Source organism: Leptonychotes weddellii, chromosome 14 (assembly GCF_054177405.1).
Source record: "Leptonychotes weddellii isolate Sample4059 chromosome 14, ASM5417740v2, whole genome shotgun sequence".
Taxonomy (NCBI): Eukaryota; Metazoa; Chordata; class Mammalia; order Carnivora; family Phocidae; genus Leptonychotes; species Leptonychotes weddellii.
This window is the reverse complement of record NC_138382.1, coordinates 52,716,812-52,736,698: the sequence shown is the minus strand read 5'-3', so window position 1 is coordinate 52,736,698 and position 19,887 is coordinate 52,716,812. Positions and strand designations below refer to the sequence as shown.

General features: G+C 39.3%; 2 protein-coding genes across 2 annotated transcripts in view; one reads left to right on the top strand and one right to left on the bottom strand.

Moving 5' to 3' along the window:
* INVS (inversin) overlaps positions 1-4,881 on the bottom strand; it is a 154,777-nt gene extending 149,896 nt beyond the window's left edge. The window contains exons 1-2 of the mRNA XM_081804080.1: positions 4,725-4,881; positions 1,050-1,179 (exon numbers count right to left, since the gene is read on the bottom strand). Of these exons, the coding sequence (XP_081660206.1) occupies positions 1,050-1,155 (106 nt within the window). The 5' untranslated portion in view covers positions 1,156-1,179; positions 4,725-4,881. The remainder of the gene's footprint in view (positions 1-1,049; positions 1,180-4,724) is intronic.
* Positions 4,882-5,104: 223 nt separating this feature from the next.
* Positions 5,105-19,887, top strand: part of ERP44 (endoplasmic reticulum protein 44) — a 90,116-nt gene continuing 75,333 nt past the window's right edge. Inside the window, exon 1 of the mRNA XM_006741096.3 lies at positions 5,105-5,337. Within this exon, the coding sequence (XP_006741159.1) occupies positions 5,281-5,337 (57 nt within the window). The 5' untranslated portion in view covers positions 5,105-5,280. The remainder of the gene's footprint in view (positions 5,338-19,887) is intronic.

Below are 19,887 nucleotides of genomic sequence, written 5' to 3'. Positions count from 1 at the left end.
AGTGGAGGGGGGTGGGAGGGATGGGGTGGCTGGGTAATGGACATTGGGGAGGGTATGTGTTATGGTGAGCACTGTGAATTGTGTAAGACTGATGAATCACAGACCTGTACCCCTGAAACAAATAATATATTATATGTTAATAAAAAAAAGATAAGTAAGAGTGTAGCAGAGAAGAGGATAAGGAGGTGGGAGGAGAGGAGACAGATACATAGAGAAAGTAAGACAAAATTAATGACATTTTGGGGAATGGAGAGCCTAGTCAGAGGTTAGGGTACATGGTTAGAAGTTTTTGGAGACACTGGAAATGTAGGTCAAAAATGAATTCTGATGGAACCAGTACAGAAATTCAAATAGTATGGATTTTATTTTAAGGCCCCAAGTTGTCAATCATGTCACTAGACACTGGTGTGTAAAAGATTAAAAACAATATACATTTTTATTTCGTTTCTTGAAATAAAGACTAATGACTTCTGAATAGGTGGAAATGTGGTTTTTTTACAATATCTGAAAAATTCTCACCCATTTTTGTCCTTGGATACTCTCTCTCCTACTCAGTTTGTTCTCTCCTTCTAGAACTTTAATACTGGGCCTCTCTCTATAGATATACGATAGGGAGAATGTTGAATCAATTTGAATCAATTGAATCAATGATAGGGAGAACACTAAATCAATTTTAAATCATTACAATGTAAGCTATTTGTAAGCTTTAGTACCTTAGGTATATACTAAATGTAAAAGATCATTATTCACTATCTCATTCTAGATCTCTGTTACTATAAAAATGAATTAATTCTCTTAGCACCTTAGGGTACATATCCAAATTCAGTGTCAAGCACACAGGTATTTCTCAAGTACTTTTCACCTAATCCTAATCCATATTCTTAACTTTCAGGCCTTAATTACTTTCTTGTTCAAGTTCTGGAATGAAATATAAATAATGATACATTGCCATTAAAATGTGTGAGTACAGTGCAATTAAAACTCAGATTAACACACTCCCTTAGGACAGAGTTATTTTTAAAGTTTCTGTATTCAGGGGGACCACTTACCTATGATGAGCCTGTGAAGAGCACCCTTATCTCCATTAATAGCTGCAGCATGAACTTGGGATGCTAATGAGGAGCCAGGAAAGAACAAGTTCTCTGACCTGTTCATAGTCTTCTCAATGCCTGGAGCACCCTGAAACAATGATTTAAACCATGACTATATGCAGAAAACATTTCTGAAAGCTGTCTCATCAGTCTTAAGTGGATATATTCTAAATATGGCTGAATAGAAGTATTTGATGAGGTGGGGCTCAGTCGGTTAAGTGTCTGCCTTCAGCTGAGGTCCTGATCCCAGGGTCCTGAGATGAAGCCCCACGTCGGGCTCCCTGCTCAGGGGGGAGTCTGCTTCTCTCTCTGACCCTCTCCCCTCTCATGCTCTCTCTCACTCTCTCTGTCAAATAAATAAATAAATAAAATCTTAAAAAAAAATAAATATTTGACTAGGATTCAAAAAGTCTGCAGTCCTCTTCCTACCTAGAATTGCCATAATGTGGCAAATTAGATGACCCTTTGAACAGTTGCTCATCTGTAAAATGAGAGGGTTGGATGCTTCTAAGACTCTTACTAGGGGTTATCTTTTTTTTTTTTAAGATTCCATTTATTTATTTGACAGAGACAGGGAGAGAGGGAACACAAGCAGGGGGAGTAGGTGAGGGAGAAGCAGGTCTCCCGCTGAGCAGGAAGCAGGATGCAGGGCTCAATCCCAGGACCCTGGGATCATGACCCAAGTTGGAGGCAGATGCCCAAGACTGAGCCCCCCAGGTGCCCCAATATCAGGGGTTATCTGAGGAAAAAAGGGAGGCTCAGTATTTAACCTTAGGCACAGGGCTCAAAAGCTACAGTGACTTTTTTAAAAAAAAAAAATTATTTATTTATTTATTTGAGAGAGAGTGAGAGCGAGAGAGATCATGGAAGGAGAGGGAGAAGCAGACTTGTCACTGAGCAGGGAGCCTGATATGGGGCTTGATCCCAGGACCTGGAGATCAGGACCTGAGCCAAAGGCAGATGCTTAATCAATTGAGACACCCAGGCGCCCCAAGCCACAATGGCTTCTGATTTGATTCCACATAATACTAAACATCAGAACTGAAGCTGGGAATAAAGATGATGAACCAGCCACAAAATGGGTATGATGTGAACTTAACTGTCAGGTCAGAATCAACTAAATTTAAGTGCTAAATTAAAAGGTACTTAGTTCTAATAAATAAATAAATAAATAAATACCTAGTACTTAGTTCTCTCTCTCATGCTGACAAAAGGAAGAATTTTTATTTGTTCTCTCCTATGTCTCTTGACCTTAGGATTTTACTTGGAAAACTACATCATTAGGATCAACCATATTTCATTGGAAAGATTTTGTTCTGACTGGTAGTCTGATAGGGTTTGCTAGAACCTTCTAGAAATGCATTAGCTGCATAGAAAAACAGTGAGTTCTCCAGCATAACCCTGTTGTAGCAGAGGCTAGATTATGTCAGAAACGCAGCATGAAGAATTCAAGCACCTGTTGGGAAGGACAAAGGGGTAGTTGCATCAATGATCTTAAAATTCCTTCCTAAAGGTAAGATGCTGTATCAAAGTTGAATGCCTGCAAGGACCTGGGAGGTAAAAAGTGTAAGAAACAAAGGGAGTCATGGGGAGCGTGGCAAACTGGAGCAAACATGCATATCTAAAGAAAGCAGCTGCTAATCAGCTAGTTAACAGCTGCCAGAAGGGCAGACAAGCCCTCTTCTGATTTCACCAAAAAAGTGTCAGTCCAATCTCTGACTCTGGAGCATCTGGGAGCTTTGTAGGAGAAATTTATCACTACCGATGAGCTAGCACTTGTGTTGTCATTGACAAGCATTATTGGTTCAAATTCTGCCTTAAAGTGAAAGTATTTTCTTAATTTTGGTAAAGGTCAGCTCTTCATGTCTTTATTTTGCTGACAATTTGAGTTAATACGCTGGCAGAAAATATGGGCTTTGGGAGACACTTCTGTCAGAAAAACTACTGTCACAGGCAGGATTATGTTAAAGTGAGTTGAAAGAAGCTACAAAACAGGTGGAGGTAGAAACACGGGAAAGTAGGAATTGCAGGAGGGCTCTAGGCCTGATTCCGTTAATAATAAGCAGCATGCCCTTAGGCTACCTCAGTTCTCTGATTTACTGTAAAATATGAACAGTGAAATAGGTAGACTATGTTGATTCATTCAATAAGCTGAGTGCTATGTACTAACATCTGTTCTGAACTCTAAAACATGTCATTTCAGATTTTAAGTGATAGAGTTTTAGGCATATCAGAATCACACATACACACAAACCTCTTCATAACCTTTGAAAAATATACTAAAGTTTGATCTCAGTTACATACATTTCACCTCATAATTGTTAGCACAGTAACAGGTACATAGCTGGTATCAGTAAATATTTGTCCAGGGAAAAGTCACAGGCTGAGTGCTAAGTCCAGATGGCAAGCAGGATCAAAGTTTAATTTCTTGGACTAAAGAGGTCATACTCATGAGCATCTGCTCTTTAATTCCCCATTTCTGTCTCTTCTGTTGGAGAAGTAGTGAGCGGTCTAGAGATAAGAACACAAGACTAGAAGAGAGAACTAAAAGTCTTGGCTCTACCACTACCTAATTTTGCCACCCTGGGAAAAGTGCAAACTGGAGCAAACATGCATATCTAAAGAAAGCAGCTGCTAATCAGCTAGTTAACAGCTGCCAGAAGGGCAGACAAGCCCTCTTCTGATTTCACCAAAAAAGTGTCAGTCCAATCTCTGACTCTGGAGCATCTGGGAGCTTTGTAGGAGAAATTTATCACTACCGATGAGCTAGGGTCCTTTTCTAGCTCAAAAAAACATACACACACACACACACACACACACACACACGGTGATTTTTTTTTTGTAAATAATTTTTATAGATGAACAGCAAAACCACGTTGTTAATTATAAAGTGCTATAAAATGTACAGATATCATTAATTATAAAACCAGCCAGTGAAATAAATGCTCTAATAATTATAACTAGTACAAAACTAGTGGTGCGGCAGTCACAAGCAAAGGAAGAGTCATTCTGATCAGGACTAAAGGGTTGTTTTTTGGGGAAGTCCTCAGAGATGGTGACATTTGAGATGGCATTCCAGATAGAGAAGGGGCTAAGGCCATTCCATGGCAGCAGGAAAGCTAGAGCACAGGCAAGGAGTAGGGAGAACCTCAAAAAGAACGCCTCTCAAGTAGTTAGCACTGATTGTGTGGCTAATATCTGGGACACGTGGACCTGGCTCGGTGTTTGCAGATGAGGCTGGGGAGCTAACTAGGGCCAGATTAAGATCCTCAATTGCTTGGCTAATGAATTTCGTAATTATCCTGTAGGAGTGATCCATGCATTAGTAGCAATCACAGTCGCACTGAGCTTTTCAGTTTACAACGTGCTTTCCCATTTTATCCCATATCTACTCCCTACACGAGCCCACAGAGACAATTAGGGATAAGTCATCGACTCATTCAACGGAGGCCCTGAGAGGTGGCTCTGACTTTATAATGCAGTAATTAGTGCAGAAAGAAGAGGCAGCAGGTGAGGAGGCTAGTGATGAAGGCTCAGGCCACAGCCCAGGCCAGGAGGGCCTGGAGTTTGAGGCAGGGGCCAAGGCAATGCAGATCGATCGGAGCTTCCCCAGCCAGGCCCCTTCCTACTCACCCTCGCCTCCTCCAGGACTCACGTCCCGGGGACGGCTCCAGGAGGCACGACCCCCAGTGGGCCGCCCCTCCCGCCAGGACAGTACACTACATCCGGCTGGGAGATCCCCCCGCACGCTGAAACTAGAAAAACCCCTTCGAAGGCCGCCCGAGACGCTCGATCGCACTGCCCTCTGGGAATTGTAGTTCCCATCCTCTAAAAACAGAGGTTCACTGCCCCCCGCCCTTTCTATCCCACAGGACCCCGCGCGCGGAGGACTCGGTGGACCTGGGCCGAGAGCCTGATGGGAATGAAGTTCTGGATGCCCGATGACGTACTCAGTGAAAGTGGTGCAGGACCACATTTCCCAATATGCTCCGAGGTGGGCAGGACCCGGAAGTGAGGGTTGCGAGGCCTCTCTGGAAGTTGTCCCGGGTGTTCGCTGCTGGAGCTCCGGGTCCAGAGGACGAGGTCCCGCTGCCGGGAGGATCGTCCGCTGCCGCCGGCTCCCGGAGCCCAGCCCTTTCCTAACCCAACCCAACCCTGCCCAGTCCCAGCCGCGAACCCCGGCGTTACCATGAATCCTGCCGTCTTCCTATCCTTACCCGACCTCAGATGCTCCCTGCTGCTCCTGGTGAGTGAGTGAGTGAAGGAATGACAGACCCTTCGACAGACTCTCGGACGGCCTCACGGTCTCGCTAAGGGAGAACACAGCTGCTCCCACCCTTGCCTTCCTATCTTTTCCTCCGGTAGCGAGGAGTGCACCCTCCCCCGCTGCCTTCACTCCCCGCATCCGTCTATACGCTTCCCAGGCCTGGGGTACCCGAGGCCTGAGAAACCACGGTCGGAGGTTGGGACCTGTAAACTGGAGAATTAGCCGTGGGGGAAGGATTCGTGGGAGGGTCACGGGCGAGGAGCTCTCCCTTCCCCCAGACTAACGGAGGTGGTTTCAGGCTCGAGGGCTCATGGACCTGGTGGTAGCTTCAATCGAAAAAGACGGGAGAGAGACCTACTGTTTCCTCCCACCCACTCCTTTTGGGAAGGCCGACAGGTGCTGGGGTCCTGTGAATCTCACACTAGAGCTCTGAAACGGTGCCCGGTTTGGCAGAGCCCTCTGTTGTGGCTTGATGCGATTGGTTGGGAACCCGGAACTGGAGGCAGATTTGGAGTCCACCCGGGTAATAAAGGATTGAAGGGTGGAGACAGTGATTATCTGAAAACCTCCGCTCAAGGTTTCCCTTAGATTTTGTCACATATCCCCCTTCCCGAAATTTAAGCAGAATTTTCGGTGCTCCTGATTTGAGAATGACCAGGTCTTCTGCATACATTCGCATTCATTCCTAAACTCCCTCACTTGCTGGGCTCCATCCCATCGTATAAAGGAATCTTTCCCCAGTCCCTTTTCCTCCAAAGTACCTCTCGAATGTGCAACCTGAGTAATTCAGGCTGCAGGTCAAATTGAGACAAAAGTGAAGGACGGACTCCATATGGCAATGACGTACCTTAAATTGAGCCGTTATTATCATACAATATTTGAAAATACTTTAATTGTAGTAGATTTTGAAAATCGAATTTAAGATGAACATTAAGTCAAAATCACTTTTTTTTTTTTTTTTTACAATTTAAAAAGCATAATTAAGTGACTCACAGAGAGTCATATAACTAGCTGGTTACCGGCAGAACTGGGACTTCAAGCCCGTCTCTTGACTTGCATTGCTTATTCCACCATGGCTTGTTAAATTTTTGATATTTGTATTTGTAATTTTTAGTTTCTCTCTCCCCCTCCTCCCCCCTTTTTTCTTCTCTCCCCTCTCTCCGTTTTTTCTTTCTGATTTGCAAGTATTATTAAAAAGCCATATACAGTATTTGGATCTTTTTAGAGAAAAAGCACTATGAAAAACTAAAGGGGATGTCAAAGTACTTTTGAGAACCAAGAGTTGAATATAAACATGTAATATTAAATGATGATGTGTCTTATTGACATTTCTTATACAGCAGTGAGTGACTTCTGCATAGAGGGAAATACTCTGTAGAGAGCTCTTTTTGGTAATTTCATTAATACACTGTGCTTCTCTTTTCCTTCTAGAAGTACTGGGATAAAGGTCATTGTTATTAGAGACTACTCTCACTTTAAAGATAATAGATATTAATCTTTTCCCTATCCATAAAATGATAAAATAGTCTGAATTGTGAGTTGTCTGCTAGAAATTACTTTTAGGTAACAAAAAACAAAAACAAAAAATCAACCAAAAAGACAGAGGACAAAAATTTTAAGACATTAGAAAAGCTGAAATACTGAATAGGAAAACTACATCAGATGCACTTCCCTGGAGTGGTGTGTTTGGTTGTAGAACTTAGTTTAAGAAGGAGAAAATATTTATTTTGAAATAACTCATACTTTTTATAGAAAACCTACAAATCCATTAAGTATAAAAAGATTTTTTCCCCTTAATTCTAAAGTCTAATTAACAATTTGTATATCTAAGTAAATGTAGAGGAATAGAGACTTAGAAGACATTTTAGAGAATACTTATAAAGTTAATGGGCTGGAAAATAAAACCCAAGAAAAGGTTTAATAAACCAGAATTACAAGTCAAGCTAGATTCAGTTTGAACACAGTGTTTACCAAAGCAGTTTTAATTATCATAGACTAGTTAACAAATATTTATAAAACATCTGTGTGATCACTACTTGAGTTATCTGTCTAACTGGTCATTCTGTCCTAGTGGTGGAACCTGCTTAGTCAGCATCCCACCTGTCTAAAAATATATCCTTTATCTTCCCCAATGTACTTTTCTTCCTCCTCCCTCCAACTTCCCCTCTCAGACTTCAGGTTACTCCCTCCCACATACAGTCATTGAATATCCAAGTTCCCACCTAGCTGAGGTCATCATTTTTCCCTCAAATGGCCTGCCCTAAAAAGCCATATGTTCTCTTACTACAATTTTTTTTTTTTCAGGCAAACTGTACCTCAGCCCTAAAGAACTAAATCTGTTCAGAGTTAGTGGTGTTCATAAGATAATAGCTGAAACACAAAATCCTTAAACGTTGTAGAAAAATATTTTTCTTTTCCCTGATCTCAAAAACATTTTGGAACATAGCACTGTATGCCTAAAAAGCCTTTCTGGGATGAGTAACTAAACACACTTTTTTCCTGGGCTTTCATATATATTTCGTATTTGTATTTATGTATTTTATATATATATATAGAGAGAGAGAAATGTGTATGTCTGTATTTAAAATCAAGGTCTTAGAGAATGAGATCTTTTATTTCGGGGTTGTTTTAGAAAATACCCCCATTGCCTTTAAATTATTTTAAAACTCCACTGAATTTGCAGTATGCCTCGGACAAAATGAGGTAGTCTAGATGCACTGATTTAGGATAAATCAGGAGAGAAATTTGAGTCACCTGGCAAATGCAGTGAGGCTTTACAGCTCTTCATACCTTTTCTGTACTTCACTATGTATTTTGTGTCTGCTATGGTTTGGGTTGATTCATTGAATGTGTGTTTACAACTTTAGTTCTGAACTTTATATAATCTGTGCCCCCCTCCTGTTCATCATATTTTGTGGATGATTTGAATGCTGGAGATAGCAGTGATTCTCTGCTGCAGCTCTGTGTATATAATACCTGGATTGGGAAATTGCTTGTAGTTGTGTGTGCTTTTTTTTTTTGGAAGAAGGCTGTGGTGGGCGGGGGCAGAAAAGAGGGCAGAGCTAGAGAGAGAGAATCTTAAGTAGGCTCCACACCCAGTATGGAGCCAGATGCTGGGCCCGATCTCACGACCTTGAGATCATGACCTGAGCTGAAATCAAGAGTGGGACGCTTAACCAACTGAGCCACCCAGGCCCCCCTCATTTTCTTTTCTTGTTATTTATTGTTGAGGAAACTGGGTCCTCTGTCATTCAGAATTTCCCATATTCAGATATTGTTGATGGTATCCTTGTGTATGGTTTTATGTTTCTTTCTTCCTTGTGTTTCCTATAAATTTGTAACTAAATTTATGTGGTCTCAACCACCAACTCAGTGTATAGTTCATTTAGCTTTCATTTTGTAGTTTTCAAAAACTTACCTTCTAGTGTATAATTATGTAAAATTTACTGCTTCCAAAGCCAAATCTATAAAGCAAACTATTTGGACGAATCTAGCTTCTATTCCTGTCTGTATGTTCTTATCCCTCCTAATATAAGAAACTTTAAAAATTTTTTTAAAAGAGTAGGCAGTCTGCTTGTATGTATGTTTCTCCCTCTTCTCCTGTAAACCATAGCATATTATTATGCTTTACTTTTTTTTCTTTTTCAACTTAAAAGTGTATGTAAGTGTTAAATCACTAAGTTGTACACCTGAAACTATTACTCTGTATGTTAACTAACTGGAATTTAAATAAAAACTTAAAAAAAAGTGTACCTTAGAGATCAGGATAGAAATATCCCTTATTTCTTCTTAAACTGCTTATTGCTTCACTTGCTAGATGTACCAAATCCACTCTTGTTTCCATTCTTCTGCTGTGACAAATAGTTCTGCAAAGATTATCTGGCGCATGCATGTTTTTGCTAGTGTATCTTTGAGATAGACTCCTGTAATTGAAGTTGCTAAGGCAAAGGGTAAATGTATATGTAACTTTGTAGCTCTTGCTAGATTCTGCAAAATTCCTCTCCATAGAAGTTTTGCCAATTTGTGATCTTACCAACAGTGTAACAAGATTTCCTTATATCCTTGTTAACAAGGTATGATGTGGACAGATAGGGTGTTTGTCAATCTGATAGGTGAAAAATAGTATCTCATTGCATTTTGATTTGATTGTCTTTTAAAATGAGTGTGATTGAGCTTTTTTATGGGTAAAGGCCATTTGCATTCAAGTTCTTAACTCATTATTTCTTTAGTTGATTCTATGATGTCGCTAGATTGAGAGGCATGGGAATATACGACCCTCTCAGAATTCAGTAATATTTCTGGTGGTTTAAAACTTGTAAAAACCTTGAAGAAGATGTCTGATTGCTGCAGTTATTGAAAACATTTTTCTAGGGGCGCCTGAGTGGCTCAGTTGGTTAAGCAGCCAACTCTTGATTTTGGCTCAGGTCATGATCTCAGGGTCATGGGATTGATCCCTGCTCCCCCCACCCCCCCAGTCTGATTTCACTCTCAGTGGGGAGTCTCCTCAGATTCCCTTTCTCCTTCTGCCCCTCCCCCCTGCTCCCTAGTTCATGGTCTGTCTCTAAAATAAATCTTAAAAAAAAAAAACCCAAAAAACCCCCACTTTTTCTATACTGACCATGATTTTTAATAGCTTTATGATAACTCAGCCTTTAGATGCACTTTAATTTACTTCATCTTTTGTTAAGAATTTAGATTATTGGTTATTTCCAATTTTTCACAGAAAAAATGTGTGAAAGATACATGTATGATGTTTACCGCAAATCTCCAAATACATCCTCAGGATACTTTTCTAAAATTATATTTCTTGGTTCATATGATCTGTCTAGTCTTTGGGATTTCTGATACATTGTACCAAAAGTTGTATCAATGTGTATACCTACCAACAATGTATGAGTGTGCAGGAGTCCTTACACTCTAATCAACAGTACTGATTTTGTAATCTATGCCAATTTAGTAGACCAAAATTGGCATCTGATTTATATTTATATTTCTTTGATTACAACCAAAGCTGAATATGGTTTTATATTTATTGACCATTTATTATTCTCTCTGTATGTGTTCATGTTATTTGTCCCATTTTCAAGAAGTTGTTTACTCTTATTTCCTCTAGTAATTCAGAATAGATATATTCACAAGATACAGTTTAGGAACAATGAAGAGTGTTATTCCTTTGTTGATTCTGTTCAAGAGGTAATAGAGTGCAAAGAATTCTGGACTTAATGTCCGGGCATCTGTGTACAAGTTCCGTCTTTTCCATGTACTTAACAAGGTAACCTTGGACAAATCACCAAACTAAATTTTTTAGTGTATAAGGTAAGCACATTGGATTCAATGATTCAGGGATTCTTTGTGTAGTCTATTTTGTTTTTCAGAAAGGATATTTCTGTATCTCCCCTAATTAATATATTTAATATGTAATTGGATATCATCTTAAAAAAAATCTGACTTTTTAACAGGTTGCAGGTCTGTATCTCCTCACTCTGATCCAGTGCAAGGAACAGCATGCTTTGGTCACAGCTTTTCTGATACTGACCATTGCTGTACTCCATTTCATCTAACCAAGGGAGTGATTAAAAAGTTTGACTTTTCATAGCATTTATTGATCTTTAGCCTACCCTTGATTCCATAGAGAGGCTGCAGGAACTTTATATCATTGGTATTATTCTTTCTTCCTGTCATTTGAATGCCTGTTTGCCATCTGCTGTGGAAGAGAAAAATGTAATTGAGATGCATATCATACTTCCAAGAAATTTATAATTCATTTGGGGAGAGCAGATGTGTATGTAAATAATTAGAATTCCAAAAGGAAAGTGATAGGTGTCTTTAAGGTATTTGTAGAAGTGGTTCATAGATCTTGCTACCCAGAAGTGTGGTTGTAAGCCTAGGCATCTGCATCAACTGGCGAGTTTCTTCCGGGGTCCTCACCCCTGGCTGAATCAGTGTGCACTTTAGCAGTGTACCCAGCTGCTTCATATATGACCATTAAAGTATGAGAAGTACAGCTGTAGATGTTTGAAAAAGATTACTTCTCAGTGGGAGAATCAGAGAAGTCTTCTTGAAGAAAGCTGAGTAGGGCCTTGAAGGGTTAAATTGATGGGTTAATTCTCATCCCTGAATGGAATGAATAAAAAGGGTTGTGCTTTTCAATAACTTAATAGATCTCTTACTTGAATGCCTGTGGTGTTTTTGTTTTTGTTTTGAAGAAGTCTGTCTGTCTGTCTTGCTGACGTGGCCAGATGTCAGAATTGGCCGTAAAGAAGTTGGCAAACGCTCAGCAGTTTCCTTTAAAACGGTTCATTATTACCTCAGCTGAAATAAAAATCATGGTCATTAGTGGGTTCTAACCTGTGTTCCAGTTACTCCATTCAAGAGGGAGGGAAAATACTACTTTTCCAAAGTCTCTTCTGTAATGTGGATCTCAGGTCTTGGTTATGTTATTGTAAAGATTGAAATCAAATCCAAATGTTTTGATTCCCTTGAATCAAATACTGTGGTCAAGATCTCTATGATTCCTCCAGATCTGTGATTTTCTCATTATGTAGAACCTTGAACGTTACATTTAACTCTGGTTTAAGTCATCTTAGTTTGTAGACATGAACATTACTAATAGAGAAAAGCAATGAAAGAGAAGGAAATCATCTCAAACATTCTAGTAGTATTTGCTAAAGAAAACTGTTGCGTGAATAGTAGAGTGCCAATGCCTTTTCCATTTCTTCCTTAAGGTTATCACATCTAGTAGTGGGAAGTTTGGTAATTGGTTTAAGAGATTTTAGAAACTTTCTTTAGGAATCAGAAGTGTTTTTGACCCTGGAAGAAATGAATTGGAGCTCTCTTTATTTCTGTGGTACTCGACCATTAGTATCTTGCCTGGTTTAGTAGGCGGGAAAGGATGTAAGAACCATGAGGGAATCACATGCAGTAATAATGACTGAAGGTATAGTTGTCTAGAGTTGTGCTGTAAGTTTACATTAAAATTAAAATTAAAGGGGCACCTGGGTGGCTCAGTCAGTTAAGCATCTGCCTTTGGCTCAGGTCATGATCCCAGAGTTCTGGGATCAGCCCCACATAGCTTCCTGCTCAGCGGGGAGCCTGCTTCTCCCTCTCCCTTTGCCTTCCTCCCTGCCCCTACTCGTGCGCGCGCTCTCTCTCTCTCTCTTTTTCAAATAAATAAATAAGATCTTTAAAAAAAGTTCATTAAAATTTTTTAAAAATTTATTTATTTGACAGAGACAGGGAACACAAGCAGGGAGAGTGGGAGAGGGAGAAGCAGGCTTCCCGCCGAGCAGGGCGCCCCATGTGGGGCTCGATCCCAGGACTCTGGGATCATGACCTGAGCCGAAGGCAGATGCTTAACGACTGAGCCACCCAGGAGCTCTAAAAATTCAGTAAAATTAAATAAAAAATATAAATTCCACTCCTCGGCCACAGTAGTCACATTTGAAGTGCTCAAAAGTCACAAGTGCCTAGTGGCTACTATATTGAACAGTGCAGATTATGGAATATTTCCATTGTTGCAGAAAGTGCCATTGGATAGTGCTGGTCAGATCTTGCTCTTGCTGTCCGTCTCAGAAACCAAGACAAACTGAAATAAAGAATGAGGAAAATGCCTCAAATACTGTTTCAAAGCTTGTAAGGAACATATGTCTTCTCCTCTCCGAGGGACAACAATAACCTGGAAAATGTCAGTAATCTTATCAGTGAGCACAGATTTGGCTTTTGGTTGCTTGTTAGCAGATTTAAGGAGGCACCAGAGAATACTAGTTAAAACTAGGAAGTGAGAGTTTATGTGTTAGTATTGATTCTTTCACTAGTTTACAAGGTCACTTAGGGCAAGTCACTTTCTTTATTGAGGTCTTAGTTTTTCAGTTGAAAATTGAGTAGGATTGACTAGACTGTTTTGGGAATCTAATGGGCATTCTGATGGAATGTAACCCTGACCTTGAAATTTGAGGGCTGCAGTTTTTCTCTGTGGTAAAATCCCTTTTGAGGGCTACATCTTTAGAAATGATGCTGTAGGGGCATTTTATTGAGTAAGAACATCCATACATTTTAGTTAGTACAATTACCTGTAAAAATGGCCTGTTGATATCTGTTGTTTGTTTCAAGTATGAGAAGGAGCTTCATGAAGCAGCTTAGTCTTCTAATTTGATAAATCCACAAATTGATGTGAATCTCTCTGCCTGCTTCAAAATGGCCAGAAATTATATGAGTTCATGAAGACAGACTAATATTTAGTACTTACATTAAACAGAGTTAAAATTTGTCCGTCCTTTGGACAGAGTACTCTCATATTTACATGCCTACCATTCAGCTGTTTTGTTGTATTTTAAGTTTTGGAAAATGTAGAGGGGAAATGCCAACACCACATTGAAGTCTGTCTCTGCTTAAAAGAACAGTTTCAAGTGTCGGATAACTGTTGTGATTTGCAGTTATTCTGAGAAAAGAAATTTGGACATTCTCAGTTCCTTTGACTTTTATTACTGTAGTTCTGGCCCAAGTGCAGTAAAATCTCAGTTGGCTGATGACAAGCACACACTTTGTAATGACTTCACATTCTGAAAGAGCTAAAAATAAAAAAGAGCTACTTTTTTTTTTTTTTAAAGATTTTATTTATTCATTCATGAGAGACAGAGAGAGAGAGGGGCAGAGAGAGAAGCAGGCTCCCAAGGAGCAGGGAGCCCAATGCGGGACTCCATCCCAGGACCCTGAGATCATGACCTGAGCCGAAGGCAGACGCTTAACCATCTGAGCCACCCAGGCGCCCGAGCTACTTTTTTTTTGTAGTAAAAATAATTTTTTAGAAAATTGGCTCATTCCTCAAGCTTTCTAGATAGCACCAGTTTTTACTATAAAATGGGTACTGATTCTCAAAGGAAGTCTTGTGATCTGTTCACAGTTAACAAAAGTACCACAGTGTCACAAAATACTTGGTTCTTTGTTAGTTTAATCTTTGAATGAACGGTTTTAGAGAGCCTAATTTTGTTTTAGAATTGTAAAAACTATGTTACATTTTAAAAGCATGTTTTACTTATTTGTTTCAGAAATCATTCAGCTTATTATTTAATTGTGCCTATGCTCTAGTCTTGGGATATCTCCCAGAAGATTTGAATAACTTTTCCCCTAATGATAAGTTGAAAGTATATTGGCTAAAGAGAAAGCTTTTAATAGAAAGAGTGTTCAGTTTAAGAGTCAGAGACTGGGGCTCAAGTCTTGGATCTGCTATTTTATCTTCTCTATTAACTTCTGAGGAATAATACAGGTATTATGTCTGACTCCGAGGAGGTGTTGTTATTTGCACACTTCTATGATTTTGTAGAACAAAAAGTATCAAATTTTCTTATTCTTAGATCTTAGTTTCTAGTACAATACCTTATGTAGGTTGAGTGCTAAATAATAATTTTGTTAAGTGTGTGGAAAAAAGAAAAGGTAGAGCTAGAGTAAGGATGATCAGGAATGCTTAGGGGAGTTATAGTTGGTAAGCATCACAAAGATGAGCCTTAAGTAAGTGAGGGAGTCAGTCGTTTGGACTTCTTGAGGAAGAAGGCTTCCAGGCAGGGGCCGAGTCCCAAATGTGGGAGTGTCCCAAACATATTCAAGGACCAGCCAGGAGGACAGCATGGTTGTCATACCGTGAATAAGGCATAGCATGTTAGAAGATTGAGTCATGTAGCTAAAACACGTTTTGCAAAGTTGTGCTTATTCTTACTGTGTATGCTCTTTGCTGGTCCTCCCCTCCCCTCCCTTCCCCTCCCATTTTTCTTTTTTTCTTTCTTTCTTTCTTTCTTTCTTTCTTTCTTTCTTTCTTTCTTATTTTAAATAGACTTTTTTTTTTTTTTTAAAGATTTATTTATTTATTTGCGAGAGAGAATGAGAGAGAGCACATGAGAGAGGGGAGGGTCAGAGGGAGAAGCAGACTCCCTGCCGAGCAGGGAGCCCAATGCGGGACTCGATCCAGGGACTCCAGGATCACGACCTGAGCCGAAGGCAGTCGCTTAACCAACTGAGCCACCCAGGCGCCCTCTTTCTTTCTATTTTATTTTATTTTTAAAAAATTGCTGACCTAACCCAATAAGGTAGAACTTCCTAATAGTGTTGCTGGAAATAGTGATCTCCTCAGCCCTGGCCCAGTTGCTCCTGCTGGGAGTAGCATAGTGTGCCAGTATTTAATTTACCCCAGTGGGCCCACGGTATGCTAAATTAAAACTATTCTCTATATATGACAGGGTGGGTCACAACCTACAGTTGTAGTAACTTCAAATGTTAAAACAAAAGTTTTCCTAACATATTTTTTATTCCTGAAAGCAGTATGCTTTCATGGTACAGAAAAGCATAATGAAAATAAAAAAGTTCATATCCCAACCACTGATAACATTTTAATATATGTTCTTCCAGTTTTTTCCTGTGCATATTTGAAAGGACTTTTAATAGTAACATGTATGTTTTGAACGAGGTAGGTTTGTGTTTTTTGCTCTTGTTCAATCCTGGTGGGAATATAGAAGATACCCTTATGTGTACATATACTTGTATTCATGTAACTTGGAAATGACTCCTAGCTTGACCACTTAACTTTACAAAGTTATTTAACCTTTCTGAGTTTCCATTTTCTCACACATCAAATGGGGATAAAGACCTCTTCTGCAGAGTTCTGGGAAGACAATGAGACTATTTGGAATGTGTCCATGGTACTAGTAGACACTTCCCAACAAATGTTTGGATGAGGGAATCAGTGAGTGATGAATGGTTGAATACATTTGGTGGGTAACTTGCAGATTGTCCATCCAGTGGTATTAAAATTGTATGTACTTAAGTAACGAGCCGGCACCACTAGCTTCCAGTTCTTGTGGTCTTCTGATGCTGTTAATTGCACTGTTATTATTATACTAACAAAAGCAGCATAAAAGTGTGACGATTAAGTGAGCAAGTTATCTACCTACCTCTTTTTTTTTTATAACCATACTTTGTTTTGCATGTAAATTTGGTGTATAATGATGACAACAGTTTATGGAGACAGTTGCATTTTGTTGTATAGGACATTGGTTTTAAAATTGAGAGTCCTGGGTTTGAACCTTGTTCTGCCACTAGTTTGGAGAGATCACTTAGCCTATTTGAGTCTTAATCATTTAACAAATATTTGCATTTACTGTATACCAGATACTCTAAAGTTTCAGTTTCCTCATTTATAAAACAGGAATAATCTAATTCCTACTTCAGCTGCAGAGTTGTTATAATGATGTAAAAAAGATAATATATGGGTTTGTAAATAAAAGTTGTTAGACTGAAATATTTTTACGTGCTTCAAACGTATGTTTGCTACTTGGTTTCTCTACCTAGAAGCCTCGGTATGTGATGTATATCCTTTTCAGGAAAAATTGATGCATTATGGAAATAGTTGTAGGGTCGGGACTGCCAGGATAATGACAATACCAGAAGGTAGAGTGACTTTGATGTTGGAAAGACCTGGCTCATTCCCAGCTCTACCTCTTTGTAGCTGTGTGGTTGATAATTAAGCAAATTTCCTTCTCTTTCTGACCCTCAAATTTTCCATTTTAAAAGTAGGGATGATTATTTTGCAAGGTTGCAGAATTGAGATATATGGTCTATAGAATACTTTGCATCATGTCTGGCATATAGGAGACATTTTTGTTTTGTAAGGTAATGAATAGAGAAGGAAAGCTTGTCAAATGGGTGGAGTCATCATTATGAAATGGAGAAAGTCCCTTGGAGGAGGACAGCAATTGTGCTGACCATCTTTCCGTGTTGGCACTGTCTTTTCTTGACCCTCAGAAATGAGTAAATGGATGAGGCTTTTTATTCTAAAAGTCTAATTCTAAATATTAGTGGTTTCTTAAAGTACTTATCAACTTGTCTCTTTGCCCTGGTGAGTTATGACATAGTCTTATCAAAATAGTGGCAAATGTAACTTTGATTGATAGAAATAAAAATCTAACTTGATATGTATTTCTGCTTTTAATACAAAAGCAAATAAATTCCTGTAAGTGGTAGAAATGAAAGTGGAGAAACATGCTTTATGCTTTGCTCTTTGAAAGGTATCATTTGCTCCACAAAGAAAGGCATCATTTCTATTACTTTATACACTCAAAATCATTAAAAAAATATATCCTTCACTCCTGTAATTGACTAGATATTTGAAAAATGATGATGACTCTTTGGAAATATATAATCTTGTTGAATTTAGTGAGGGAAGAGAAGATTATTACAGCATATTTTTGGTCACTGAAAAGATGCAAAAATAAAAATCCTATTTGTATAAGTGTGGAAGATTTCAAATTGCTGGTTATACAGTTTCATTTTGTTCCTATAAGCCTAACTTACATATATGATAGTTATCTCTTAAATATTGCTTCCACTGGAGAGTAAAGTTGTTTACACATAAACATGTATAATATTTAATACTTTCAGTAAGTTTTGGCCTCACACTTTTAGTAAGTTATAGATTTGATGAAAACTGAGGCTACAGTAAATCTTTTTGAATTTGGGTACTCCTAAAGGTATCTGCTGAGAACCTGTTGACATATAAGGTAGTTTATGATGGGTATTTCAGCTTGGATCAGGAAAAGCAAGCTTTTCTAATCTCATTAATATATCCACAAATCCCTCCAATTGGGAAGATTAGTACTTGGTTAGAAGAGGAGGAGAAGGGGCACCTGGGTGGCTCAGTTGGTTAAGCTTCTTACCTTTGGCTCAGGTCATAATCCCAGGATCCTGGGATTGAGCCCTGTATTGGCCTCCCTGCTTAGCAGGGAGTCTGCTTCTCCCTCTCCCTCTGCCCCTCCCCACTATTCATGCTCTCTCTTGCTCTCTCTCTCTCAAATAAATAAATAAAATCTTAAAAAAAAAAAAAAGAGGAGGAGGGTAAATTGTGTTTTCCAGTTCTACAACGCTTATATATACCTCCTTGATATATACCAGTTATTATCTCGAACAGAAGAGTGACTTAAGGTATATAATAAGATGAGCCCTCAAGAAATAGCTTTTAGTTCTGAGAGGTATCCAATATTCTGTAGGAAAATAATCAGAGTTTCACTATTTCTCATTTGACCCATGAGACAAGAGAAACCACCTGGCTAGATATGACTGAAATAGTTAATTATATCTACACCTATTATGTTTGATGCCTTAGTGTAAGTCTTTCTTGCCCACTTTTTTTTTTAAGATTTTTAATTTATTTATTAGAGAGAGCACTAAAGAGTGAGAGTGAGCAGAAGTGGGGGGCAGAGGGAGAGGGAGATGCGGAACTCGATCCCAGGACCCCAGGATCACAACCCGAGTCGAAGGCAGACGCTTAACCGACTGAGCCACCCAGGCGCCCTTTCTTGCCTACTTTACTTGGGGGAATATTGATTTGTACAGTAGTACTAAATTCCCTGGACCAACTTTAGCTGTTCTAACACAAAATGGGTTTTGATATTTGAGGAAATTAGCAGAGAGCTTGTCTGTATTCCTACATGAAATGATTTTCCAAGTCTGTCACCTATTTCGGAATATTACTTTGAAGTGCTAAGTTAATAAATATCCCTATTATAAAGACAGGATAGAAAATATTTTCTTAATGGCTTAAAAGGTACTTTTATTCAGGTTATTGAAATGATTTTTAGTTTAAGGAAGGAAGGAGGGTGTCTTCAGGGCACATTTTCTTCTTTTTTTTTAAGATTTATTTATTTTAGAGAGAGAGAGTGCGGTGGGGTGGGGGGCAGAGGGAGAGGGAGAGAATCTCAGGCAGATTCCCTGCTGGGCAGGGAGCCTGGAGGGATGTGAGTGAGGCTCTGTCTCACACCCCTGAGATCATGACCTGAGCCAAGAACAAGAGTCCAACGCTTAACTGACTGAGCCACCCAGCTACCCCAGGGCGCATTTTCTTTTAAGAGAAATAAAGGACAGGGGCGCCTGAATGGCTCAGTTGGTTAAATGTCTGCCTTCGGCTCAGGTCATAGTCCCAGGGTCCTGGGATTGAGCCCCGAGTTGGGCTCCCTGCTCAGTGGGGAGTCTGATTCTCCCTCTCTCTTTGCCCCCCTCCCCCCACTTGTGCACTCTCTCTCTCTCAAATTAATAAAATCTTTAAAAAAGAGAGAGAGAAATAAAGGACATTTGTATTATTAGTAAAGTTTATCAACCCATTGTTAGGACTGAGGTAATTCATATTTTGTAGTTATTTTGGTAAATAAAGCTAAAACATTGAAACAAACCATTTTTTCACTGGAAACCATTCAAAAATATAAAGAAGTATTTCTCTTTATGATGTAGCTCTCCAGAGTGAAACATGCAAGGCATGACTTATTTCATCCATTGGTGGCAGGCAGAATCTACTTGGTTTTGTTTGATTTACATCTGTGGAAACTTACGTTTGTAGATTGAAAGTTTGTAAATAGTAGGAGCCAGATGTCTGCCTTACTAGAGGCTAACGAATATGATTTAACTTTTTAAAAATGCTGACTGTGATGTATTCCGTAGGTCACACTAGCCTCCTAATTGTGAATTACACTACTCTTTGGAAAGTCTTTGCTCATC